At 42.1% G+C, this 22,791-nt stretch overlaps 1 protein-coding gene across 1 annotated transcript in view; it reads right to left on the minus strand.

The window, feature by feature from the left end:
• The window catches only part of igsf3 (immunoglobulin superfamily, member 3), a 68,029-nt gene that overhangs the window by 29,532 nt on the left and 15,706 nt on the right, over window positions 1-22,791 (minus strand). Inside the window, exon 3 of the mRNA XM_046403303.1 lies at window positions 21,492-21,872. Within this exon, the coding sequence (XP_046259259.1) occupies window positions 21,492-21,872 (381 nt within the window). The remainder of the gene's footprint in view (window positions 1-21,491; window positions 21,873-22,791) is intronic.

A 22,791-nucleotide genomic window follows, 5' to 3' on the forward strand; every position in this document is an offset into this window, starting at 1 on the left:
AAAAAAAAGATAGAGGAGGCGGAGAAAAGAGGCTTGACATCTGGAGTTACTGGAGTTTAACAAGACGCTCATAGAAAGAAAACAACGATAAAACAGAAGTGGCAGGAAAAGGATGGGGGGTATTCAGCATTACGGAGATGCAGACAGTAAGACCACACAAAAATTAACAGTTTCCTCTGTTAGTTTGAAACCATCTTGAAAATACTGACGGGGTCTGACTGGAATCTGTCCTCTAATCCACTTCTCCATTATCCTGAGTGCTTCATAAACAGCCAAACAGCAAGGGAGGCCAATGGTAGCCAAGGGTAGCAATAAAACTATTCTGCTGATATATTTGTTTCTTGGTTGTATGATAAAATGACTGACATGGGAACGCAAGTAGGCCTGTATTAGTGTTTACATTTAGATACTTTATTACAGGCTTATGCTCCACAATCTGTTCCTGCTGATGGTTGCAACTTTTGGCTGATAATTCTTAATTATTATCATTTACTTACTTTCAGAGGAATCATATTGTGATCATATGTTTTTAAAGAGCTAGTTCAGCCCAAAATTTAAAAAAAAAGAACATATTTTCCCTTTTTGGAGATATCAGCTGTAAAGATGTCTATCTTTAATGCAGCTAGATAGCACTTTGCCTGTGGTGCTCAAAGCAGTAAAAAACCCAACAGCAATGCCCCTTTTCCAGAAATCATGGCCCAGTTACTCAAGATAATCCACAGACCTTGCTGTGAACATTTTTTTAAATGTAGGAATTATTCAATTAATTCCAAAACTCTGTAACACACAAAAACAATCCAGATGGATAAATAGCACTACAGGGTCAGGTCAGGACAGATGTGCATTTTGATTTTGGATTGAACTGTCTCTTTGAGCACAAATGATTGTCCAAACAAATGAGTACTCAGAAATAAACAAGTCTGGTAGGTGATGTTTTACGGATACGAGCAGTGGCATCGGTGAATTGAAATTAATGAACCGGTTTGATCAGTTTCAATTTGAATTTGCAAACAACTGGCATGTAGTGATTATGTGTACCTGAAAATACTGTTAGGTGTTCTGTCGGAGGAAGACAGAATATCATTTTCACAAGCATCTCAAAAGTCTGATTCCGCTCAATAAAAGACCTGCTGTTGCCAAGTTCTCTCACTTCAACTCTCCAGTCAACGCTGAGTGAACGGCAGCTCAGCATAGACACACTGTTACCACAACAACACACCTACGCTACAACCTGCCATTGCCATGGCAACCCTCCCACATGACGCTGAAGGCCTCTGAGAACAGCCTGTAGTTACTATAACAACCGCACCCCAGTCCCCATCCCCCCGGCATCCTCCCGGTGGAACACATGCGAAAACAGCGAGCTGATTCTTCACGTCCCTCGGACGGCTTCTCGTGGAGGTATTTAACACTTTGACTTCATCTCAAGTCCTCTAGGCCAATCACATCCCTACTCCCACAGACATGTCTGGGCAAAACAACCAATCAGACAACACCAGCCAATCTAAGCATTTCCAAGGGTCGGGGGCTGAGGTTGTAAACACACCGAGATCCTGCAATAGCGTCACTGACCTCAATCTGGAAAGGATTAGGAACAGCATGAGATGGCATTCTCGGGCACAAACACAAACACATAGACACACACTCACTTTCATCACTTGTGAGGACATTGTATTGACTTGTTCTACCTTAACCAAAACTGCAGTATGCCTAATTACAACCACTGTAAAGGTCTTAAAGGTCCTGTGTGTAGGATTTAGGGGGATTTAGGGGCAGAAATTAAATACAACATTCAGAATTATGTTCTCATTAGTGTATAATCATCTGAAACAAAGAATTGTTGGGTTTTTGTTATCTTACAATGAGCCTTTTATATCTACAGAGGGAGCGGGCCTGCCATGTTTCTATAGCAGCCCAGAGAGGACAAATCAAACACTGTCTGTAGAGAAAGCCTTTCGCATTTTTAGTGGTAACCACAGGGAAGCGTGAATGAAGTATCTTCAGTTAGCTGGATTCTGCACACATGCTACTGTTAAATCATACACGCTACTTTTAAAATACAAATCTGATTATATTTTCTAATTTTCTTATAGTCAACAAATGCCAGAAAAAGACAAAAATAAATGCTACTGTAAAATTCAGTCAAAACCCGGTGTAGTGCAGCCATACACAGTAGGTACAAACACATCAGTGAGCCATACCATTACATGGGCCAACATGTTTCTTCATTTCAGTGAACATGGCCTCTGCAGTTTATTTCAAATCACAATCCCACATTTTGCTGCCGTAAATACTCACTGACACACCCAATGTGCATCAGTCCACACTGAAAATACCAACAAAAGTGCCATTTACTCCTGTTTAATAAAAAAACAAAAAAAAAAAAAAACAGCACCCAGCAGTTTCAGAAAATTATCCAAATGATAGTATCTATTTGTGCGATTTTTTGGCCCAGGCCAACAAACTGGTTTTGTTATTTCATGGGATTTACTCACAGCAAGGACAATTTGAATATCCGCACCCTTATCCTTTGACCTGTACTACTGCTACTACTGCTGCTGCTTACCTAAACCAAAAACCACGGTTTGACTGCAATATAAATATAAAAAAAGCAGTTATGGGAGCAACTTTTTGTGCTTACACACACACACACACACACACACACACACACAAAACTTGGGATGAATTTGTGTTAAATGAGCTACATTGCCAAGCCAAAAGCTGTGCAGCTGCAACATCTTAATGGCTCATCTGTAACTAATGTGTTACCTAATGAGTAAACACCGACATTAAAATTTGTTCTTGACAACAAATGACAGATAACAGATATTTATTACGTTTTAATAAATGTATATAATTTCCCTCACTAAACTCAAAAAACTGACAGAGAGAGTGTATTGAGGTTGATGGGAATGCCTCCTTTCAATACATTTTCAAAACGTTTGTCATTTCACCACTGCAGAAACCGTGTACTGCACTGCAGCTCAATAAGCCAGTCTTTATTACTATAAAATAAAAAAAAATAATTTCAGGACTTTTTGAAGGATTAAATGTAATTTTCCTCATTTGGATCACATTCATAGAGGATGGGATCTCAAAGTGCTAACGATTAAAACATTTTTCACTGATGAATCAGGTAATCGCATTTTGAGCTGGAGGTTCTCGCGTGTGGATGTGAAGAAAAACATGCCTGTGTTATGCTGGAGCTTTTTTAACTGACACAGAAGCTGTCAATCCTTCATAAATCTTTAAAACTACTCTCTTCCTGCTCTACCTCATCTGCAATTTCTGCTTTCATCTCCCTCCATTCCAGATCTTCCCTTACTCTCTCAGTCCTCTGAAGTGAAAGACGGTTGTCATACCCCAAGCTGGCCTTTTAAGTCCAGTCACACAGGGATAGAAGTGTGGGGGACACGAGGACACAAAAAAATGGAGGGAAAGAAATTTCACAAATACGTCAGGAAAGAAAAAGACGATCATTTCTGAAGTCTGAGCTGTACATTTTGCATGCAGTCAAACTTTAACATCTCTCTGCAGTGTTCGTGCAGCGGGTCGCAGAAGCAGAAGAGATTCCTTACAGAAACAAACAAACCAAATAGCAGGGTTTGTTTGTGCTCTCGCGGCTGCAGTCTCGGGAGAAGATGATGACAGCATGAACTGGTGAGATTCACACTGCCCTCTGGATGTTCTCACTGCTACAAATGTTCTGGCTCACATAAGCACACACACTCACACACACGTCTTCACCCACACACATGTCATTTCATTGTGCTTCTCTGCATTTGCTTGTGCATGTTTATGAGCCTATTTTAAGTGTGAAGTGTAAGTGTAAAGGCATCATGTTCCTGGCTCTGTTTTTGTTTTGTTTTTTTCCCCCCACTGAGAGACAGATTATAAATCTCAAACTTTTGCTGGCAACAACTGCTGGCTGATCACATTAGTAGTAGATATCAAAGGTGTATAAGAAGCTTTTCTCTGACATATATTTCAATCAATTGTGGTTGGCTGACCCTAGTAATTACACACCCAAAAACAAGTGGACAATCGAACAAAGTACACTATATATACAAAAGTATCCAGACACACCTCTTTATGGGGCTTTATTCATGGACGGGCCCCTTACTTCCAGTGAAGGGAAATCTTAATGATTCAGTATACTAAGACATTTTCTATTCTGGCAACAATGTGCCCAAAGTAAGATCCATTAAGGATGAGTTTGGTGTGAAGGAACATGACTGGACCACACAGAGCCCTGACCTCCATCCAACACCTTTGGGATGAATTGGTGCCTGACCTCACCTTTGCCCAACTGCATGAATCGGCAAAGATTCCCACAGAAACACTCCAAAGTCTTGTGGAAAGCCTGAAGAGTGGAAGCTGTCAGGTACTTTTGTATAGTGCTTATGAACTTTTATACTGTATGTGATTGCTACACATCTTAATCCACAACTCTGGGTGTTACTCCACTGCCATAACACCATCTGTCTTGCAGGCAAGGTGTTCAAAAAGATTTCGGAAACTTTCACTGCAGGCATTTGCTTTGGGGTTGCGGTTAGAGCTTTGTGCAGGCCAGTAAGATCGTCCCACACCAAACCCAGAAACCATAAGGCTGCACTCCAACATGAGCTCTGCTTTAAGAAAAACAGCCCTCTCACTAAGGGCAAAACAAAGCAGGTTTGTCAAGCAAATATGTTTTCTGGGAATTCAACATCATCTGGTAAGGCACTGCTTTTGTCAAACACAAATGTGCAAGTGCATATTCCTGATAGATTACTTAGTAACAGGAATAGCATATTTCTACTCCAAACCTCACACTAAACAAATAAAATAGTTGCCAAGTTTACAAATTTCTCAAACCATGACCATGTACATCTTTGTTACCAATCACTGTAAACCATTTTGTTGTCTGATAAACCTTAAAATACATTAATCTGTAACTAACTGAATTTGCTGAATCAGACGGCGTTGCCACCCTATCGTGCGGTATGGTGGTGTATGGACAGGATGTCCATATACTTTTGGTCACTTAGCGTATGACATTCACAGTACTAATGCATAACAGTGCATAACAAATGTTCAGCCACAGCTAAAGTGGTTACTGCGTTTTGGTGTGTAATGGCCTTTCGTGTGTGCATGCGTGTGTGTGTGTGTGTGTGTGTGTGCAAGCAAATGGCCATTTGGCAAAGCCAGTAGGGTAATTATTGTTAATTACTCTATGAAACTGAGAGCACTGCTGAGAGGGAAACAGAGCGAGTGGGCGATCTTCAGCTCCACTTCATGTGAGTCCAGCCTCATCACTAAGCATACGTCACTTAGTGACCCAGGATGCCTACAACATATGCAGGTGTATGGTGTCAGGAAGTAATAAAAATGGAATAAATACAGAAACTGTGCCTACACCTGTCTTTCTCATACTTATTATCCATTATCCTGCTCATTCACATCCTCCTCTTCTTTGTTCTCCGCTGTGAGACCTATTGATGAGTCAGAATGAAGGATGAAGTGGTTCAAATGGGAAACTGGGTTAGAGGAGAGAGGAGGTTAAAGTAGGAGGACTCAGCAAAAAGGATGAAGACAAAGAAGTAAAGGAAGAAAAGAGCGAAGATGAAGCACAAAGAGGCAGTGCTCTTATCCCATGACCCATGACACACATGCACACCGATTCCTCATGAACTTGTACAGGAGGTGCAAAAACTACTACAGATAGATGATTATTATTCTGTTTGTAGCCTTCATATGGGCCTAGATAGCATACTTGCCACTCTTACTTCAGTAAAGCAAAGCACACACACACACACACACACACACACACACACGGCAACAAAAATCTTGCTGAAGTACACGGAGTCAACACTTTCTCAGGAGACTGTAAAATCAAGCAGGTCTTCAAACAAAACACCACGAGCAACCAGAAAAGCAAACTGTGACAAACTGAAATCTACACACCATCCCCAAGAGCATGTACTGATAATAAGGACAGGATGCCGAGTAAAAGAAGAAAGAAAAGGGCAGGAGTAAGGATCACACCTTGGAGCCGGAAAAGAGACACGTGGGAGCCCTCTTTAACAGCGAATAAAGGGGTGAGACTGGAGATGAAGGACGTGTTGTGGGATCTGGTTCCACAGCAGGGGTGTACATCCATAATACAACAAATGCACAGGATCAGATGAGCCTGACACCTCGCTGAGTCCAAGATACAGAGCAGCACTCCTTCATCGGTCTGTTTCTGTGTCTTCGCAATATTTATGTGTTATGTAATACTGGAATAAGAGATGTTATGCCTCAGACCCAGAGAAATGACTATGCACTCATTAAATTCTAATATCAAAATGCTGTGTTTGTCAATATGACCTTCTCCTGTGAATTTATGACAACATGTTGCTAAAATGCTGTGTATGGCATGTCGTTTCTGTTTTTAATCCACAATCTGCACAGGGATTTTATGTTTACTTCAGCACTGTGCTCCCTGATGAAGAAAGCCAGTAACTACTGTAATTCACTCTAAATTCGGCTGTGTGATGACCACAGCTTCGGAAATCTTTTAGTAGCCTCATCAAAATTGTAGAGAAAAATTATGGAAAAACAGCAAAAGGAACACTGCTTCAACACAAAGGCGTGCTGCTAAACTGAATTACCGCTGCTACTGCAACTGTACTTTTACAATCCTTTTCAGCCATTTGCTAAACCCTGCTTCACTGCCTTGCCTGTAATTATTATTATTAATGATAACGGTGGCAGATTTACCACACAAAATTCAAGAGAACGACAAAAGCGTGTTTCTCAAGTCTAGTCAGCAACTGTCAACTTTGCTGTTAAAATCGTGATTGCAAATGTCACAATCATATTTTAGCAATCTGTTGTTTTTTATTATAGCTAATCAAGTTGAAGAACCTTGTAAAACGGATGTTAAATATGCCCTAGATGGCTGCATATATGACATCGTGCTGAGTGACCGCAGCTAACTCTCGAGTGTGAACTTGACAGAAACGCGAATGGAGCTGCTGAAGTTACGGTGCTCTCATTATTTAGCAAGATACTTAAAGGAGATGACCACAATGTTTAATGTACTCCTCCTTAAACTCTTTCTCTTGTGAAAAAAAAAAAACATGCTTTCAAGACACCTCTTTTAAGGCACCATTTTAAATGCTATTAGAGCCTAATGCACACTGCAGCATGTGGATGAAATCCAAAACTTGGCAAGCCTGCCGTGCTTTGTGGTGGTGCATAAGTTATGATTGGATAATTGCTTTTCAGAGGAGGGCTTTAACAAACTATCAAAGATGTACTATTGACTTTTAATCCAGTCATTTATAATTTTCAAAATAATTTCAATAGTTCTTTATGAAAAGCAAAACTCAGTCTCAAGTTTGGATGTTTGGGGTGTTGATGATGAAGAAAAACAATTAGAAACATGGCAGCACATTATATATTCTTTGTGTGGATGGTAGGTTACTGTGGACTGGCAGTTATTTGAACTACAGCTGACAGCTGTCAGTTTGCAGTGCTGTCATATTTGACACTGACAAGAGTTTGGTCAGAAGCAAAAATGATTTTCATAATGCTGAATATATTTTGACATAACAAGTAAATGTTTCATTAACACATCACATTCGTCTATGCAACAAGGGCAACACGTTCCAAGACCTTTTTACAACCGCCTGTTTGCTGGATCAGCATAACATAGGACCTTTCATAAACTCAAGTCATCAACAGTCAGACAAATCAATTAGCTGTCTTATATTTTTCACAAACGTATTTCTTTAGAGGAATTATATGAATGCAGCCATGCAGAGGTCAAAATCTTTGTGTATTAGAGGGCTGATTCAGTAGTGAATTTAGCCTGTGTGCGTTTAACCTTGCCTGTCTTTACCTTCACATTTTTTGTTTGTGTTCACTGGCAGTCATACGAAGGCAAATGAAAGCTAACTTGTGTAAATACCAGTCATGCCAGAGATGCTACTCCCTTTTTACAGTAATAACTACAAGCTCAATCCCCATAAAAGGACAGAAACCATCACCGCGTCAATGGGGACCAAAAACAGGCCAGATACAAAGTTTTCCCATCTGACCTGAAGGTGCACAATGAATGGGCTCCTTAAACAAATGCATTAACAATTGTTTATTAAGAGGATCACAAGCCACTGATGAAGAATAAACTCTAATGATATAACCACATAACTTAAACTGCTTCATTGTGAAATTTCAAAAAAATCAAAAAGATATGAATTAAAGCAAGTTTATCTATAATCTTTTCTAAATGAGAACCTATTAGTTCAACGTCTTTCATCACGCTATCCCATACGATCAAAGAGGCTTTCACGCAGTCCTGTCATAACACATCGCATCCAATCTTGTGAAATTGCGAAGAGAGATAAAATAGAAATAAGGTGGGATAGAGGAAAGGGCTGAGAGGATATGAGAGATCTTACAGATGCTGTTATGAGATTTTTCAGTTCGAAGCTGTGAGGTCTCCTGCTAATGGAACATCAGTCTGAGTGTAAGTGTGTGTGTGTCCCGTGCTATAACACAGAGGTCACAATGAGAGAGAGAGAGAGGAAAAAAAGGCTCATTCATTTAATAAAGGGATCTCTGAAGCATTCTTTCCTGTATTCCCCTTACGCTGTCACTGTTCTTTAGGCTCTGACCCATTTTTCTCCTCAGCCGCTCCATCCACCCCCCGCTACATTATCTGGTGAGTTTTCTTTTCGTATCGCCAGTTTCTTGTCAGCACCCAATTATCACTTTTTCTGTTTTTGTTGGCCTCCTTCAGCTCGCTCTATTTATGAGTGTCTTCTTAGAACACAAGCAGGCACGTTTGATTGAGTGCTGATCCCTTACCGGGTTGTACTCTGCATGTCAGTCAGACAATGACCCTATTGCATGTTGTTTTTTCTATCCTCCTAGGGGGTCATAAAACTAGTAAAGGGGGTAACATCTGCTCTGTGTGAGAGGCAGACAGACACAGAGCTTGGACCCTGTGGCCATTACAGCTCATTATACCTAAAGTTAGTAGGAGAGGCACATCGAAATTGAGCCCTAGCCGCCTGTCTCTCTCTCTCTTTTACACACCCACCCAAACACCCAAACACACACAGATAGTCAGGCCTGAGGGGACAGCTGCTCTCTGACACACAAAGAGTAGTAGAAGTGAGTGAGGTACTCCCCTCTGCTTGCCCAAACATTTCCTCCAGAGCTGTGACTCAGCCGTACTCTGTCACTGAATCACACACAGTCCCTAAGGGGTCTGCTCCGTTATTTTGTTAGGGGAACATACAGTAGGTTCACTTACTGGATATATGCGGAGTTGCAAAATGCGTGAACTTCGGTTACGAATTCTATCACAGTATTTCAATTATATTACTGCAGCATGTTTTGAAAGTGTTTCATGCAAATGTAACCTTCATTTAAGTTTTTGTTTTTTAATATATTTTCATACCGCTCTATTTCACGGGTCCCTTATTTTCCTAATAATTTTCTGGCAATTTTCTGATTAATATTAGTTGAACATCTTCTGAGGACACAAAAAGACACAAGGAGAATGACTGGATCCCCCAGCGTATTTTATCTGTCACACAGGAAGAAAGCTGCTATGTTTGACGTGCCAGCGTATGAATTTAACAGGTTAATGATGTTGACATGATGAGCACATGCTAACAAGCTAAGCTTTACCACATCAGGGTTGCGCTTATAGCCATTTTGATCAACATTTTCATATAAATTTGAGATTATTATGTCGATGAAAGGTGTTGTTTGTAGCGACAAACTCAGAGAGACCAACTCTGTACTTCCCCTCAGATCAGGGTAGAACAGAGAAATAAGCAAGACAGCAAATAAGTATTTTGGTACAGTTTCCCTGCTCTCTTCAGCCTTGTTTCCAGTTGTTGTCAGCCCTTTTCAGCTTTGATGAAACCTTTTTATGCCACCTACTAAGCCCTAGACAGCAGGACTTATATTAACTAACTACCATATTAACTCAGGTGGCTTGTTGGGCCAAGAAACCAATAAAAAAAGTAAAAAAAAAAAGTAGAATTAATGCAGGTTTGGAACCTGTTAATGAGAGTACATACTCGACTAACTTAACACTTTCTCAGTTTCCCTTATGAGTATAAATATATTACCAAATTACAAAGCCTTTTTCAGGAAGTGTCTGAAGAAATATTAGCAATGCACAAGCTCTTTTCCAGAAAACTGCCCAGTAACTGTCCAAGAAATGAGGGAAAAAAAAATCACAACATTAAGTATTTATGATATAATACATGCTATTAAATGGAAATAAGAACAAAAATGCATTGAAATACGTCTCAAGCCCTTTTCAATCACCCTTCATTCTAACCAGTTGGTTTTGTGGGGCTTATATGTATATGGTTTTCTTAAAGGATGGCTCAAACAGAGAGGGAGAGGCACAACAAAAGGAGAAAGTAGGAGAAGAGAAGAAAAGAAAGATGGGCAGCCAGTGAAGGAGTGGGCTTTGTTATATTGTAGCTGGAGAATGGTGACGTGGCGTTTAAAGGCTGAATGTTGCGATAAGGGAGAATCTGTGGTGAGAAGAAGCTTTCAAATATGAGATGCTGTTTACACAAAGCCAGAAGAGGAGGATTTAACACTAACTAAGACGTGCGCAAACACACATGTGCACACACACGCACACACACATATACATAATATGACACAACCTCTCACTGAGGCCCAGCCAGGAAATGAGCCTGAGTGAGTGTGTTGGGAAGATGGAGAGTAAGCAGGAGATTAAAAGGCAAGGCGTGAGAGGAGGGGTAGTCTGAAGAGAGGTGGGAGTATGAAAGACAAATCTTCCTAAGAGCATTTGAGAAGAGCTGTGTGCAAAGCTATCGTTGACTGAAATCCTTTACAGCATCAAAGATTTACTCATCATGCCTAAACACATGAAATAGTCCTTCCACCCCAACACCCCCCAAAATTCAGTATCACCCTCGCACTTTTTCTTTCCCCACCAGCTTTAGACCCACTTTCTCCATCGCTTCATCTGTCATATACTTTCTTTGGCTTTTTCTCTCCGTTCGTGTAGCAAATCACAGCTAACACTCTGAGCTCTAGAGGAGAGAAATACATACAGACACCATCCCTGTGTGTGTGTTGGTCTGTTTGTCTTCTTCATCGCTGCTGTCCTGGAGGTTGTTAGCACATGTGCAGGGTCCGTCTGCCAACATCAGCACAAACACACACCCCAGAGTCATTACCACTTTTACACACACATCCACACACACACACACACACACATCCACACAAACATGCACGCGCTCACACACTACATGCAATAACTTGCCTACCTGCAGACACACACGGTTGCACAAAGACACACAGACACACAATGTGGAATAATTCACATTCACACACGAGCACACCTTCCCGCTTGTACACTATAAACAGCATTTATCAAGTATATTATGATTCTAATATTACTGGAGGTGCAAGTATTAAAACCAATAAGCTCCATCCCTCTGCTGCACTTACTGTCTCCACTCCCTCTTTTTTCCCCTCTCTCTGTACCCCTTACAGGAGCTCCCACCGTCTCCCTTCATCCCTGCCTCCATCCATCGCTCCAGCCCCAGATGGTAAAGCACTGTGACCAATTAAAGACTTCCCTGAGGATAGAACCAGTTATAGCCCCAGCCATCTGACCAGTTCTGTGTGTGTGTGCGTGTGTTTGTGTGCATGAACCTTATAAAACATATCATTGTGTTTTAATCAGTGTACAAAGCCTTGTCTTTGGGCCAGCTCCTCTCGCCTTCTCTCCTGAAAAGGTGCACTTGCAAACGAGTCCAGGAATACGGCCATATCTAAGGCTTTTTACATTGGGAATAACACACAATGACAAGCTCTAAAGTATCACGTTGTTAGACCGCACTGCAAGGCGGGAGCTGAGTGGAGCCGAGTGTGGATACTGGCCAGAGGTGTAGAGCATTAGGAGGTGTGCATGTGTGGTGTTGGTGTATGAGAACCAGTGTCTGTGGGGGAGATAGAGAAAGAAAACAAGTGTGGCTAAGGGTGGTGGGCAGCACTCAATCACCAGGCACCCATCCAGCAGGGCAGCAGATGAGGGAGCAACTGTCTGTCTGAGCTGCCAGCACTGAGGGGAATTAGGCATATGCCAACTCCGCCCCACCCCTCTCATTCAAACACATACTCACACCCACACACATACATACACCCACATCCCAAGTTGGCTGCCCTTATATAGGGGCACAGGTGGTCACATACTGTATGTCTGCTGTCTACCACTCAGTCAACTGAGTGTGCGTGTGTTTGTGTGGAGAATTGTCTTTACCCAAAGTCAAAAGTCCTTCCTAAAGCTTTTAGATATGTGAGTGTGTGCATTATTAGATTCTGCACTGCAGATTTTAGATAGTGGTGTGTCCCCGAGATGGAGCTTAAGGGTCATCGGTCGGCTTGCCTCGGTGCTACTTCACCAAAATGAGTTTAGCCTCCAAGGCTTCTGTGCTTTTCACTGCTACTCAAACCCAGCCTGCGGTGTGGCTCTACAGCCTACACTCAAATCCATTACATCAGACGGTCTGACGGTCTGACTAAACCTCTGTTTCCCCACTGCTTTTTCGAAATAACGAGGCTGTGATTAGCATGCTAATGGGGTGGGGGGGGGGGGGGGTGTGATTCTAATCTTTAAACTGGTATCAGCAGTTCTCACTGACAGGAACATGATGATGATGAGGATGCCAAGACAGGGACAAAGAGGTAGTGAAAAGCACTGCTGCACTTACCTGAACTCTGTGGGATAAAAGGCTTATCTTATCAACCTCTAACCACCTATGATCATAGCTGGGTGTGGTCTAACAGTGTGCGAGTCATAGTGCTGGTCTGAGAAGACTGGATGCAGGTTCAGCTCAAATTTCAATTTGGCACACAAAACTTGGGCGGCAGGTGAACAAAGTGAAATATGATATTGTAATGTCCATGCCAAGGCAAAGAAGCTGCAAAGATATAATATTCAAGATTGCTATAGCAATTTCATTGTGTGCTGCTGATTATCAGCTGATAGCACAGTCTATCTGCTGCCTCATATGTTGACTGGTCTTTTTTTTAATAGGGTTTCCCCGCCCTAGCAGCTACATAACAATCAGCATGCTGGTACAGCCAAACGGAGTGCAGATTATGTGCTTGTGACTGCAGCCAGCTGTGTTGCGCAAAGAGCTACATCACTGCCAACTAGGAGATGCCCGTGTGCAGTAACTCTTTAACAAAGCCAGTTCAGTACCTCTCTATGCACCTGAAAGAGTGTATGTGATCAGCATGTGTCTTGAATAGCCTGCCCTCAGTGAGGACATGAGTGCCAATGTCTGTGCATGCTCTTACAAATGAATGTGTGTAAATGGATTCTGACGCCTGGGTGTGTATTTGTGTCCGTGTCAAAAGGGGCTATCAGATGTATGGCTTGAACCAGGAAAAACCTCCTGCCCTGCCCCTGCGCACTTGGATAAGGCTTCAAAGCAGCCTCCTACATCAAACAATGCAGCGGCTGGCTAGGTGCCCTAAAACACACTCACTTAGCGTCCTAGAGGCTATTATAGTCCAAGTTCCACTATTTACCAACACACATTTTAATGTCAGGAACACAAACACTCGTTAGCATATCCATTCACATCCATATTAATGCTGAATTCATATTCAGACTGTGGCTGTGTTCTGTTAATCTCACAGAGAAGAGGCAGCAGGCCCCTGAGGGTTAGCACTTTAGCTAAACTAATCAAATCAACTACAGAAACACTGGCACATTTTTAGACCATTATATAAACATTAACAAACATATGCACTCAACACACACCAAGACTTATGCACACATACACACAAATGTGTATTTCTTAACATATTAAATCCTTTCTCATTAGCTTAGCTCAGCAGCGTGGGTGATGAGCTAAATACAGAGCATCTCTGACATTATTAGTATTTTCATAAGGGTTAACAACCAAAATTTCCAAGGCAGTGTATGCTTAAAAGTTTGTCTGTCGGCTACGAGAGCATTTAGATTCATGTTTACTGGCAACTGCTTCTTAATTGGCCCCACACACTACTCAGCAAGCAATATTTGGAGGAAGAGGCAGTTCTAAAGGGCTATGGAACGGCCTCATCCAGAAACCCTCAACAGTCCACTGCGTTTCTGGTATTCAAGGTCTGATTCTGGTCCTGAGTTGGGCCAGGTCCAAATTATATGTAGTAAAAATCGGGTAGGGGAGAGTGTGTGTCTAATACCTGAGCAACTGCCAGCAGCTGCCTGCTATTATAGAAGGACAAAAATGTTTTTGTTTTTTTTTTTTAAGCATGAATTGTGGAGTGCAGGAAAAATAACACTTTGTTACCAAGGCTGTTTGGTTTGGTTTGGTAACTGGTGGTGCCTCATTGTGCTGCCAGAGTTCGTCTTCTCTATTTCCTTGTTTTATTTGTCTGTTTGGAAGAACAGCATCTTGAAACAAGTCTAATTATCCATCTTACTGTTCTCGGGCCCCCTTTTAAAAAAGAAAAAAGCTCCTTATGATTGTCAGGTTCCAGGAGGTGTTCAACAGGTCTGCTTCGGATCGGCTCCAAAACTTTGGAACTGTGAAGACCTGCAGCTTCATCACTGTGGTTCTCTTGAATTTTGGCAATTTTTATAGTTTATAGGCGTTCTTTACACATATGACAGTATTGTGCAGGTAATACAGAGCAGGTGTTGCTGGTCTTTTGTTTATCAGTTCTGCTGGTTCCCTTTTCACCATTCATTAAGTATACGGTTAATTTCTCCAAGAAAAAAAAAATTTTCTACCTGATGAATCTGTTCAATGTTTCCAAATGACTACAAGTAACAGGTAGCTGGCAATAGCCCCTTCACATGTGATCCTGACCATTTTGTGATGAGATCACACTTTGAAGACAATTTCAATAGTTGCTCCTCTAAAACACATCTCTTCTGATTTTATTAGTTTCTTTTTTGATTCACTGCCCCAACACTTCATGCCTTCATGAGGATTACTGTAAAAACCTTCAAACATGTTTCACATTTAAGCCTAAATCCAAGACTACACATGTACATACAGCATAGTATACTTTGCCCAACTACACTACAAAGTATCAAGGTGTCTGGTTTTCCCAGTTGAACAGGACTGTTTGATTCACAGTGCTACATGTTCTATTCAGCAGTTCTATTGTCTACCACAGTGAGCCGCTGGGTTGTTAAAGCCCTCGTCAGTGATGTTCAGTAGAAAGGATGATCTTCCGATGGGAGCACTAGAGCACCGTCTCTCTCAGACTCAATTATGGGTGCGACATCTGTCCTGACTGACAGCTCGCTACAGTGTGTGACTGCAGCTCTGTTTGTGTTTCTGTGTGTGTATATGCATGCGTCTGTGTATGGTGGGTCGGAGTGGCAGTAATGTTATTGAGCAGGAAGCCCTGTCCACTAAAGTAGATGAGATGTGCAAGGAAATGGCAAGCCAGACATGGTGATAAAATCTCTTTCCATTTGGAGTCCTGCCTGGTCCGCAGCTTAAAGCCAGTATGAGCTTGTGTGTGTGTGTGTGTGTGTGTGTGCATGCTTGTGTGTTGTGTGCGCGCACACACACACAAACAAAAGGCCGAGCGGGGAATGTATTTGTAAATGAAACAGAGAGGTGATGCTGAGGCCAGTAAGGAGAAAGGGGAAGCAGAGACAGCTTGAAGTGCTACTGCGAGGAGAGACGAGGAAGATAAAGTACTCCAGTCACACACAGGCCACTGATCCCAATCAATACCAACATCTATGTTTATCTACATTTTCCTCTATTCACCTTTTTCTCCAGTGCATTTTACTATATCTGTCTTTGTCAACATGTCTTCACCCATATATAAATTGTCGCCCCTCTGCCTTTACTGAATACCTCATTCTATGTGCTTCAATCACCCTTGTGTCTTTCTCCTGTGATAAAGCTCAACTAACACCTGTAGAGACAAAACCATATACATGCATGACCGATATCAGCTGGTTGGCTGAGGAGGTGGACCAGACTGAATCCACTCCAGAAGTTCGGATTGATGGGAGCTAGCAGGATTCAGATGAGAGGAGAGAGAGAGAGGGCAGAGAGTAGAGACATGGCATAAGGAATAAGGGGGCGGAGTCTCTTTGTAGCCCAGTGTAAAGGACAGAATGCAAGATGACATCTCCACATTGGGTCTATCTCATTAAGTGAAGTGGAGGAGTGCAACTTGGCAGCGCTGACTCCCTAGTGTAACGAAGAGCAAGGGGAGACACACACACACACACACACACACACACACACACATACACTCACAGACACAATCGCAACGCTGAGCTCAGCAGAAGCATGATTCTGCCACTCTTAGTTTGTGTGTATGTTTAGCAAAGCACAAACTCAGCTATGTCAAAAAAAATAAAAAATAAAAAAATCAATGCTTGTGCTCTTTGCCCTCTTCAGTAACTCTCATGTACAGAAACACACACACACACAATGCATTTTGACCCTGGGAAGGCGCTGCTTCACAGACTTTTATCTTAGAGTTGGCCCACAGATTCATCACATGAAAAGACTCCTTTCCTTCACTAAAATGTAAGAGAATAATATAGGCCATAAATGTAATAAAAAATGAAAGGTGTGACTGGAGAAATGTGGTATTTTACCGTGGCTTGTTCTGAAAATGATTCTCCCAAATAGTTTCCGTCTTCCTTAATTGAAATTCCTAGGTCTCATCTCTACCCTTTTTTCCTCTTCCTCTTTCTTCTTCAATTTGTGCTGGCTAATTGCATTTAGAGCTTGTATGGCCGTTAGTAACTGCATTAACCTTAGGAGTCACATCAGGCAGGGACTATTTAAAACGCACCCCTATAGCGCCAGCTGTATTGTGGGTAATGCCTCGGGGAGGTGTAACCAATCACATTGGAGTCGAGAGGAAGAGCTCATCATTTATTGGTTACACACTCTATTCAGCATTGCCCCACTACCCATCTCGAATACTGCCGCTTTTGTCCCCATTCCTCTCTTTTCCAATTTCCTCATCTCTGCCTTCTGCACCATCCATCTCTCTTTCTTTTCTTCAAAACCACTCAGTGCCAAACTTGATTTTTCTCTAGTGTCACACATCTGAAGATGAACCTTTTCTTCCTTTCTGCTGTGTGGTGGCAGTGAATAACAAAGAAGTGAGAATGCTTCTGTCTGAAAATTCGCCAGGGCTTTCATTCCTTAGCTCTATTACTACATTACAACAGTACTGGGAATGGATGACTCCTGCCAAATGCGGAGGCTAGAATCTGTATATCTGCCAGCCTGGTGACTCCTCTGTACTTTCTAGGACAGTGAGGGTATATGGGAGCCTCATAGGCAAGAGCAGTGTAATACTTGTCTCAGTGAGGGCTTGTTGTTCTGCTGGCTGTTGGACTCTCTCACACACAGGCTGGTGCGTAGGATAAGGACAGCCATGATGGCCATGTCAGGTTGTTGTCCTTTTCTTCTGCAATCTGATGTGTAGGCGGAAGTCACACACACATACGCACACACACGCACACACAAACTTTTGCAAATAGGCACACGGAAACACACACTCAAATGCAACACACTGTGCTTAGTCAGCCTCCAAGATAAGAGTATGGAGGAGTGCACAGAGAAACCACATGTGACCTTTGACCTCAAAGAGCTTCACAACACGCAGGTTAAAAGCATGTCTTGTGTAACATTTAGCCACCAGCAGTGGAGCATAAACAACACTTAAGAAAAAAAAATCCAAACAATCTATGAGGATTTTATTAAATAAAAAAAACAAAAAAAACCCTCCATTAAGGCCAATAGTCCACTTATCTACTTATCTTTGAAATTCAAATATGCAAACACAACTACATATGCCTGGATACAAAATATGGCTGTACACAGCTGAAGCATCACAGTTTTGTTGTTCTAATCATTATTATTATTATATTCCTGTGTTTGGGATTTTATTCTTCTCTTCCTTTATGTATCTGGTCAGAAATCTTTCTTCATCAGCAGGATATTTAAAGTTGCCCGATTCTGTCTTCACAGAGGAGTGGAGGAGTGTGGAGAAGAATTGTTGTTAATGAGGTAGCCTATCCACTCGATGGGAACCAAAGCAGTACTAGCTCACATTGGCCCAAACCACGTGCACCGAGAAGCTTAAAACAAGTAGGCCTAAACAGGAGACGTCACACCACAATCAGCGCATTTACAGGAAGAACCAGAGAGGGTCAGAGCAAAGAGAAATTGTTCACTAAACAATCGATAGGTTGCCAAATATACTTTGGCAGCCATTAATATACCTGGGCGGACCGCCCAAGTAAAGTCTAAGTGTAGGAAAACACATGATGCACTTCAAGAAACAGAGACAAAGAGAGAGAGAGGATGCACAGCTCCAAAAATAGAAAATTAATATCTGGCAGACATTTCTGTTATTGTGGTGGGCTGCCACAGATAATTGAATGTATGGGAAACCCTGATTTATCTGAAGTTGTGTTTCTGGCAACTTGATGTGATGACACCAACTACTGAAAATATCTCGCTCATTAGCTGTTAAATGCTATGTTCACCAGCTAGTCACTAAGTGTCTGCTGTTCAGTGCTGAGCAGGTAGTGTAAAGTGGGATTTTAGAGTTTTCTAACTGCCTGCAGCTGCTAAAAATGAGGAAAACCAGTGAGACTGAACCAGAACAGTTCAGTTGCAGGCCATAAAACCACAAACAGAGAAAAACTATGAAGCACCATAGAGCTGAAGGGAAATGCAGAGCTGGGTGATTTTTCTCTGTGGACTTTGAGATTTCAAATTCATTTTTCATATAAAAATATTAGTTAGTACATTGTCATTGTCCAATATTCCATTTATAGGTATGGCCACAGTGGTGAGCTCTGATCCAAACAACCTTACTACTTAGTAAAACACTTTGTATTCCAAATGTCAAATCTCACTTTTCTCTGTATTAAAGAATAACGATTTTACGGTATCTCTGTGCCATCCAATGATGTATTGGACACGATCCAGCATTTGTGCAATGATGGCCAATTATTCTTTTCACATGTGTAATATTACTGCATTGCCTAAGGGTCCTGAGCAGAGCTACATTTTGATTAATCTAAGTTTAGTATAACAGTGGGTAAAAAAAGACACAAACACTTGCTGTCTGCTTTTTCCCCTTCTCTTGCACATACGAAGAGAGGCAAGGAGCATCATTCCAGGCAATCAACTACACGCATGGCTGAGGTGTGTGATTCTATGAGACAGACAATACAACCCATGAAAACACAGTGTCACAGTATCAGGGAGAACGGTGCCCAGGTGCACAGCAGATACTATTCTCATCCTTAGGCATCAGGTATTAAGTTCCACATTAAAACCCTTCTCTGCCCTTTGAGCAGAAAGGTGATGGTGGATGAAACACAACCCTGTGAGTAAGCACTAATGCAGTTCTCAGGGCACAGATTACTGTGTGGTCTTCTACCCCCTACAATTAACCCAAAAACCCCACCAGAAGACACACACAAACTCACACATACACATATCTCCTATCTGTCTCATGTCCTTCCTCCCCATATTTCCTCCATAGTACTTCTCTGGCTCTGTTTGTCCTTTGATAACACATGTTCCCAAAAGCAGCGTCAGTAAAAAAAAATGTTTTTGTTGTTAATGGCAGCACAAGAGCAAGTTAGAGAAAGAGGCCAAGGCTGATGAATAGAGACAGACAGATGACAAAATGAAAGACACAAGGAAGAGAAGAGGAATGGGTGGTGAGGAGGGGGGGGGGAAGAGAACGTATTGTTTGCTTGCAATCGTCAAAAAAAGGCGTGCAGCTGCTGGGGTACAACAGAGGAACTGAAGACCCTGCTGCATACCCCTGACCTCCGAAAGTGGGTTAAGAGGTTAAAGATACAGGAAGGCTCAGATAACAAAGTCCCTCAACACCTCAGCTCTCACTTCGTCTAGCGCTCTCACACTCATTTCTATAAATACTATGTGCTATCAAAAGTGCTGCTTTTAAGTGTCCTGTGCCTGCGCCCAGACCCACATTCAGATCGTACCGCTCAGAAGAGAAAATACAACTCCTGACAATAACACTTCTCCGACGGTTTGTTTCTGCAGCCTGACCCGATGCAGAAGCTCAGAGTGACACACTGGGACAAAAACAAAGTGCAACTCACATTTTCTGCCAATAAGAATTTGGTTTGCACTTTGACCCTGAAAGGAAGGTCTGCCACGTGAGGGATAAAGGCATGAAGTTATGAAGGGAACTGAATCCCCAACTATGACAGCTGCATCTTCAGTCACTCTGTCCAGTAGATGTCTATATGTCTCTGGGCAAGAGAGTCATCAGGACAGAGGAAAAAGATGGACAATAATGATGCTATTTCAAACAGTCCTATCTCTACATGCTGGGTATGTTACTGAAACATTTCATGGCAAGGGAGAGAATACAGCAGAAGTAGGACAGAGGTACAGGAGTTTGTGTGGGTGTCCGATTGTGACTGAGAGAGATAAGGGAGAGTCTGTTTTTCTCTGGTCAGAACAGATGGGACTTTGTATGACGCTGGAGTGCAACACATCTTCTCATCTCCCTTTCCAAAGGGTGCAAAGGTTACAGCTAGTTTTATGGACAGGCTCTGGTTAATGTTTTATTTATTCATTTACGATAAGCCCATCTTGGTTTTATTTTACACCTCTAACAACAAGACAAATTGAATTCAAATTCACAGCACTTATAAGCATGGCAGCTGCTCAAAGCCCCAGACCCTCAAGGGCCCAAAAGGCCCAACTTTAAAAATCTTAGATGGCTCAAGACAGGTCCTGTATTTCGTATACGTGCCCTGTGTCAATAATTAGGTTTGATACCCTTGGAATTACATTGTTATTAGACATCTAAATAGCAGTAACAGTACCTTACCTTATGAACTTAATTACAATCCTGCTACAGAGGTGAGTCATATTAAATTAGTGTTTGCACTTTCAATTATCACTGGGTTTGAAAGGTGCTACAGTATACAGATAAACTCGCCTTGTTGGATGGTAATTTGATATATAGAATTCCAATCATGTTTGCGTACGTATGTCACATATATGTATCACATCATCCAAATACTGTGCATGTGTGTTCTCAAGCTCTGCCTGTGCTACCAGAACACAAGACACAAACTAGACTTGGACGAACTCATCTCAGCATTGCTTACAGCACCATACCTTTAATGAATGGCATGCTGTTATTTTTAAAGCAAAGTACGAGGACTGTATTCAGTTATTATTATAATAATGGTACAGAAATACACCCACATGATGTATTTAGGCAGTGGGAGAGGTAATTAGCTTTTGATGACCCATTCAAAGAGCAATTTGGCTGTGTGATTGATTGTATTAATTATACAGCAGCCTATGACTAGTATTGGTTTTGGACAATTGCATTCATGTATGCAACATCACCATATGAGCATCTGTAGTAACAACACGTGTTTTACCTGTGCACAGTGTGTATGCGCGTGCTTAAAGACTCACCCGTGAGGTTAGTACGTGCGCTGTAGGATCCCAGGTAGCGCCCATCTGTGTTGGGTGTGTAACACTCAAACAGACCCTGGTCCTTGGCCTGCACTTTAGTGATGTGGAGCACAGCGGAGTCGCGGCTCAGCCTTTCCACGTAGATCTCTTTGTTGTTCACCCTCTGGGCATAAACAGCATAGGCATAATTTGGCTGAGCCGTGCTGACGATGCGGATCTCCCTGTCCGGTGCTGATGGTAGATACATGGACCACTCAAAGTCCTGCTCCACTCCCTCTTTGTAGCCCGTCACATTGCACCAGATGGTCACGTGAGAGCCCTCGGTCCGTATCAGGGGTCCATCTTGCACTGTGACCACTCTCTGAGCCTCGGCAAACCCGGCTGCAGATGGAAGTAGAGGTGAGAGAGGTGAAGGGAGGAAAGAGAAAGAGAGAGGCAGAGAGGATGGGGTGAAGTCAGGGAGAGAGGAAAGAGAGAACATGGATTACAAATCTGCAGTTTAAATATTTAGCACTGGCAGAGTTGATGCACCCCGCATCTCCCAGGAAATACAGGAACAACGTGGCATGTGCAGCTAAGCATTCTCAAGAGTGCTTAGCGAGGTTGAGGTGTGCACACACACACACACACACACAGAGTTTCTGAACACCACTAGCCACTTGAAAGACTCGCAGCGACTCTTTTAAACAGCTGAGATGCAATCACGCTCGCTACTTTTACACGCACTCACCCTTCACCGTTCTGGACGGCAAAGCAGCTGCACTGTTGAGAGGTAAGAGGCAGCCATATGGAAGCTCAGGTGAGAGGGCAGTGTCCACGGTGCGCGTAATGGTGTCAAACAATACAGGTACAGGATAATAAAAAGTGTTTTGTCTGACACTCCCATTGTCATGTGTATTAGAGCTACAGATGGTTAAATCAGACAAATCAGCAGAAAAATATAAATTGATCAAATACCTCCATTGTCCTAGGTCAGAAATATAAATTAATTTTATACATTTGCTCCTTGTAAACATTAACATTTAACATTATTTTGACGAGGAAACACCTTTACCAATGTTGTTTTTGAAAAAATCAAAACAAAGGCAGCAGTAACAGCATTGTGTTGTACTGTAAGAAACTGAAAGCTAACGTGTGTGTTAAACCTATATTTAGGCAGACAGCATATGTGAATCTTGCCTCAACCCCTTGCACGGTCACACATACACATGCATACACACACACACACACACACACACACACACACACACACACACATTCACCATTCAGGGAACAACTACAAACATCCCTCTCATTGGGG

This window comes from Scatophagus argus, chromosome 11 (genome assembly GCF_020382885.2).
Source record: "Scatophagus argus isolate fScaArg1 chromosome 11, fScaArg1.pri, whole genome shotgun sequence".
NCBI classification, from domain to species: Eukaryota; Metazoa; Chordata; class Actinopteri; family Scatophagidae; genus Scatophagus; species Scatophagus argus.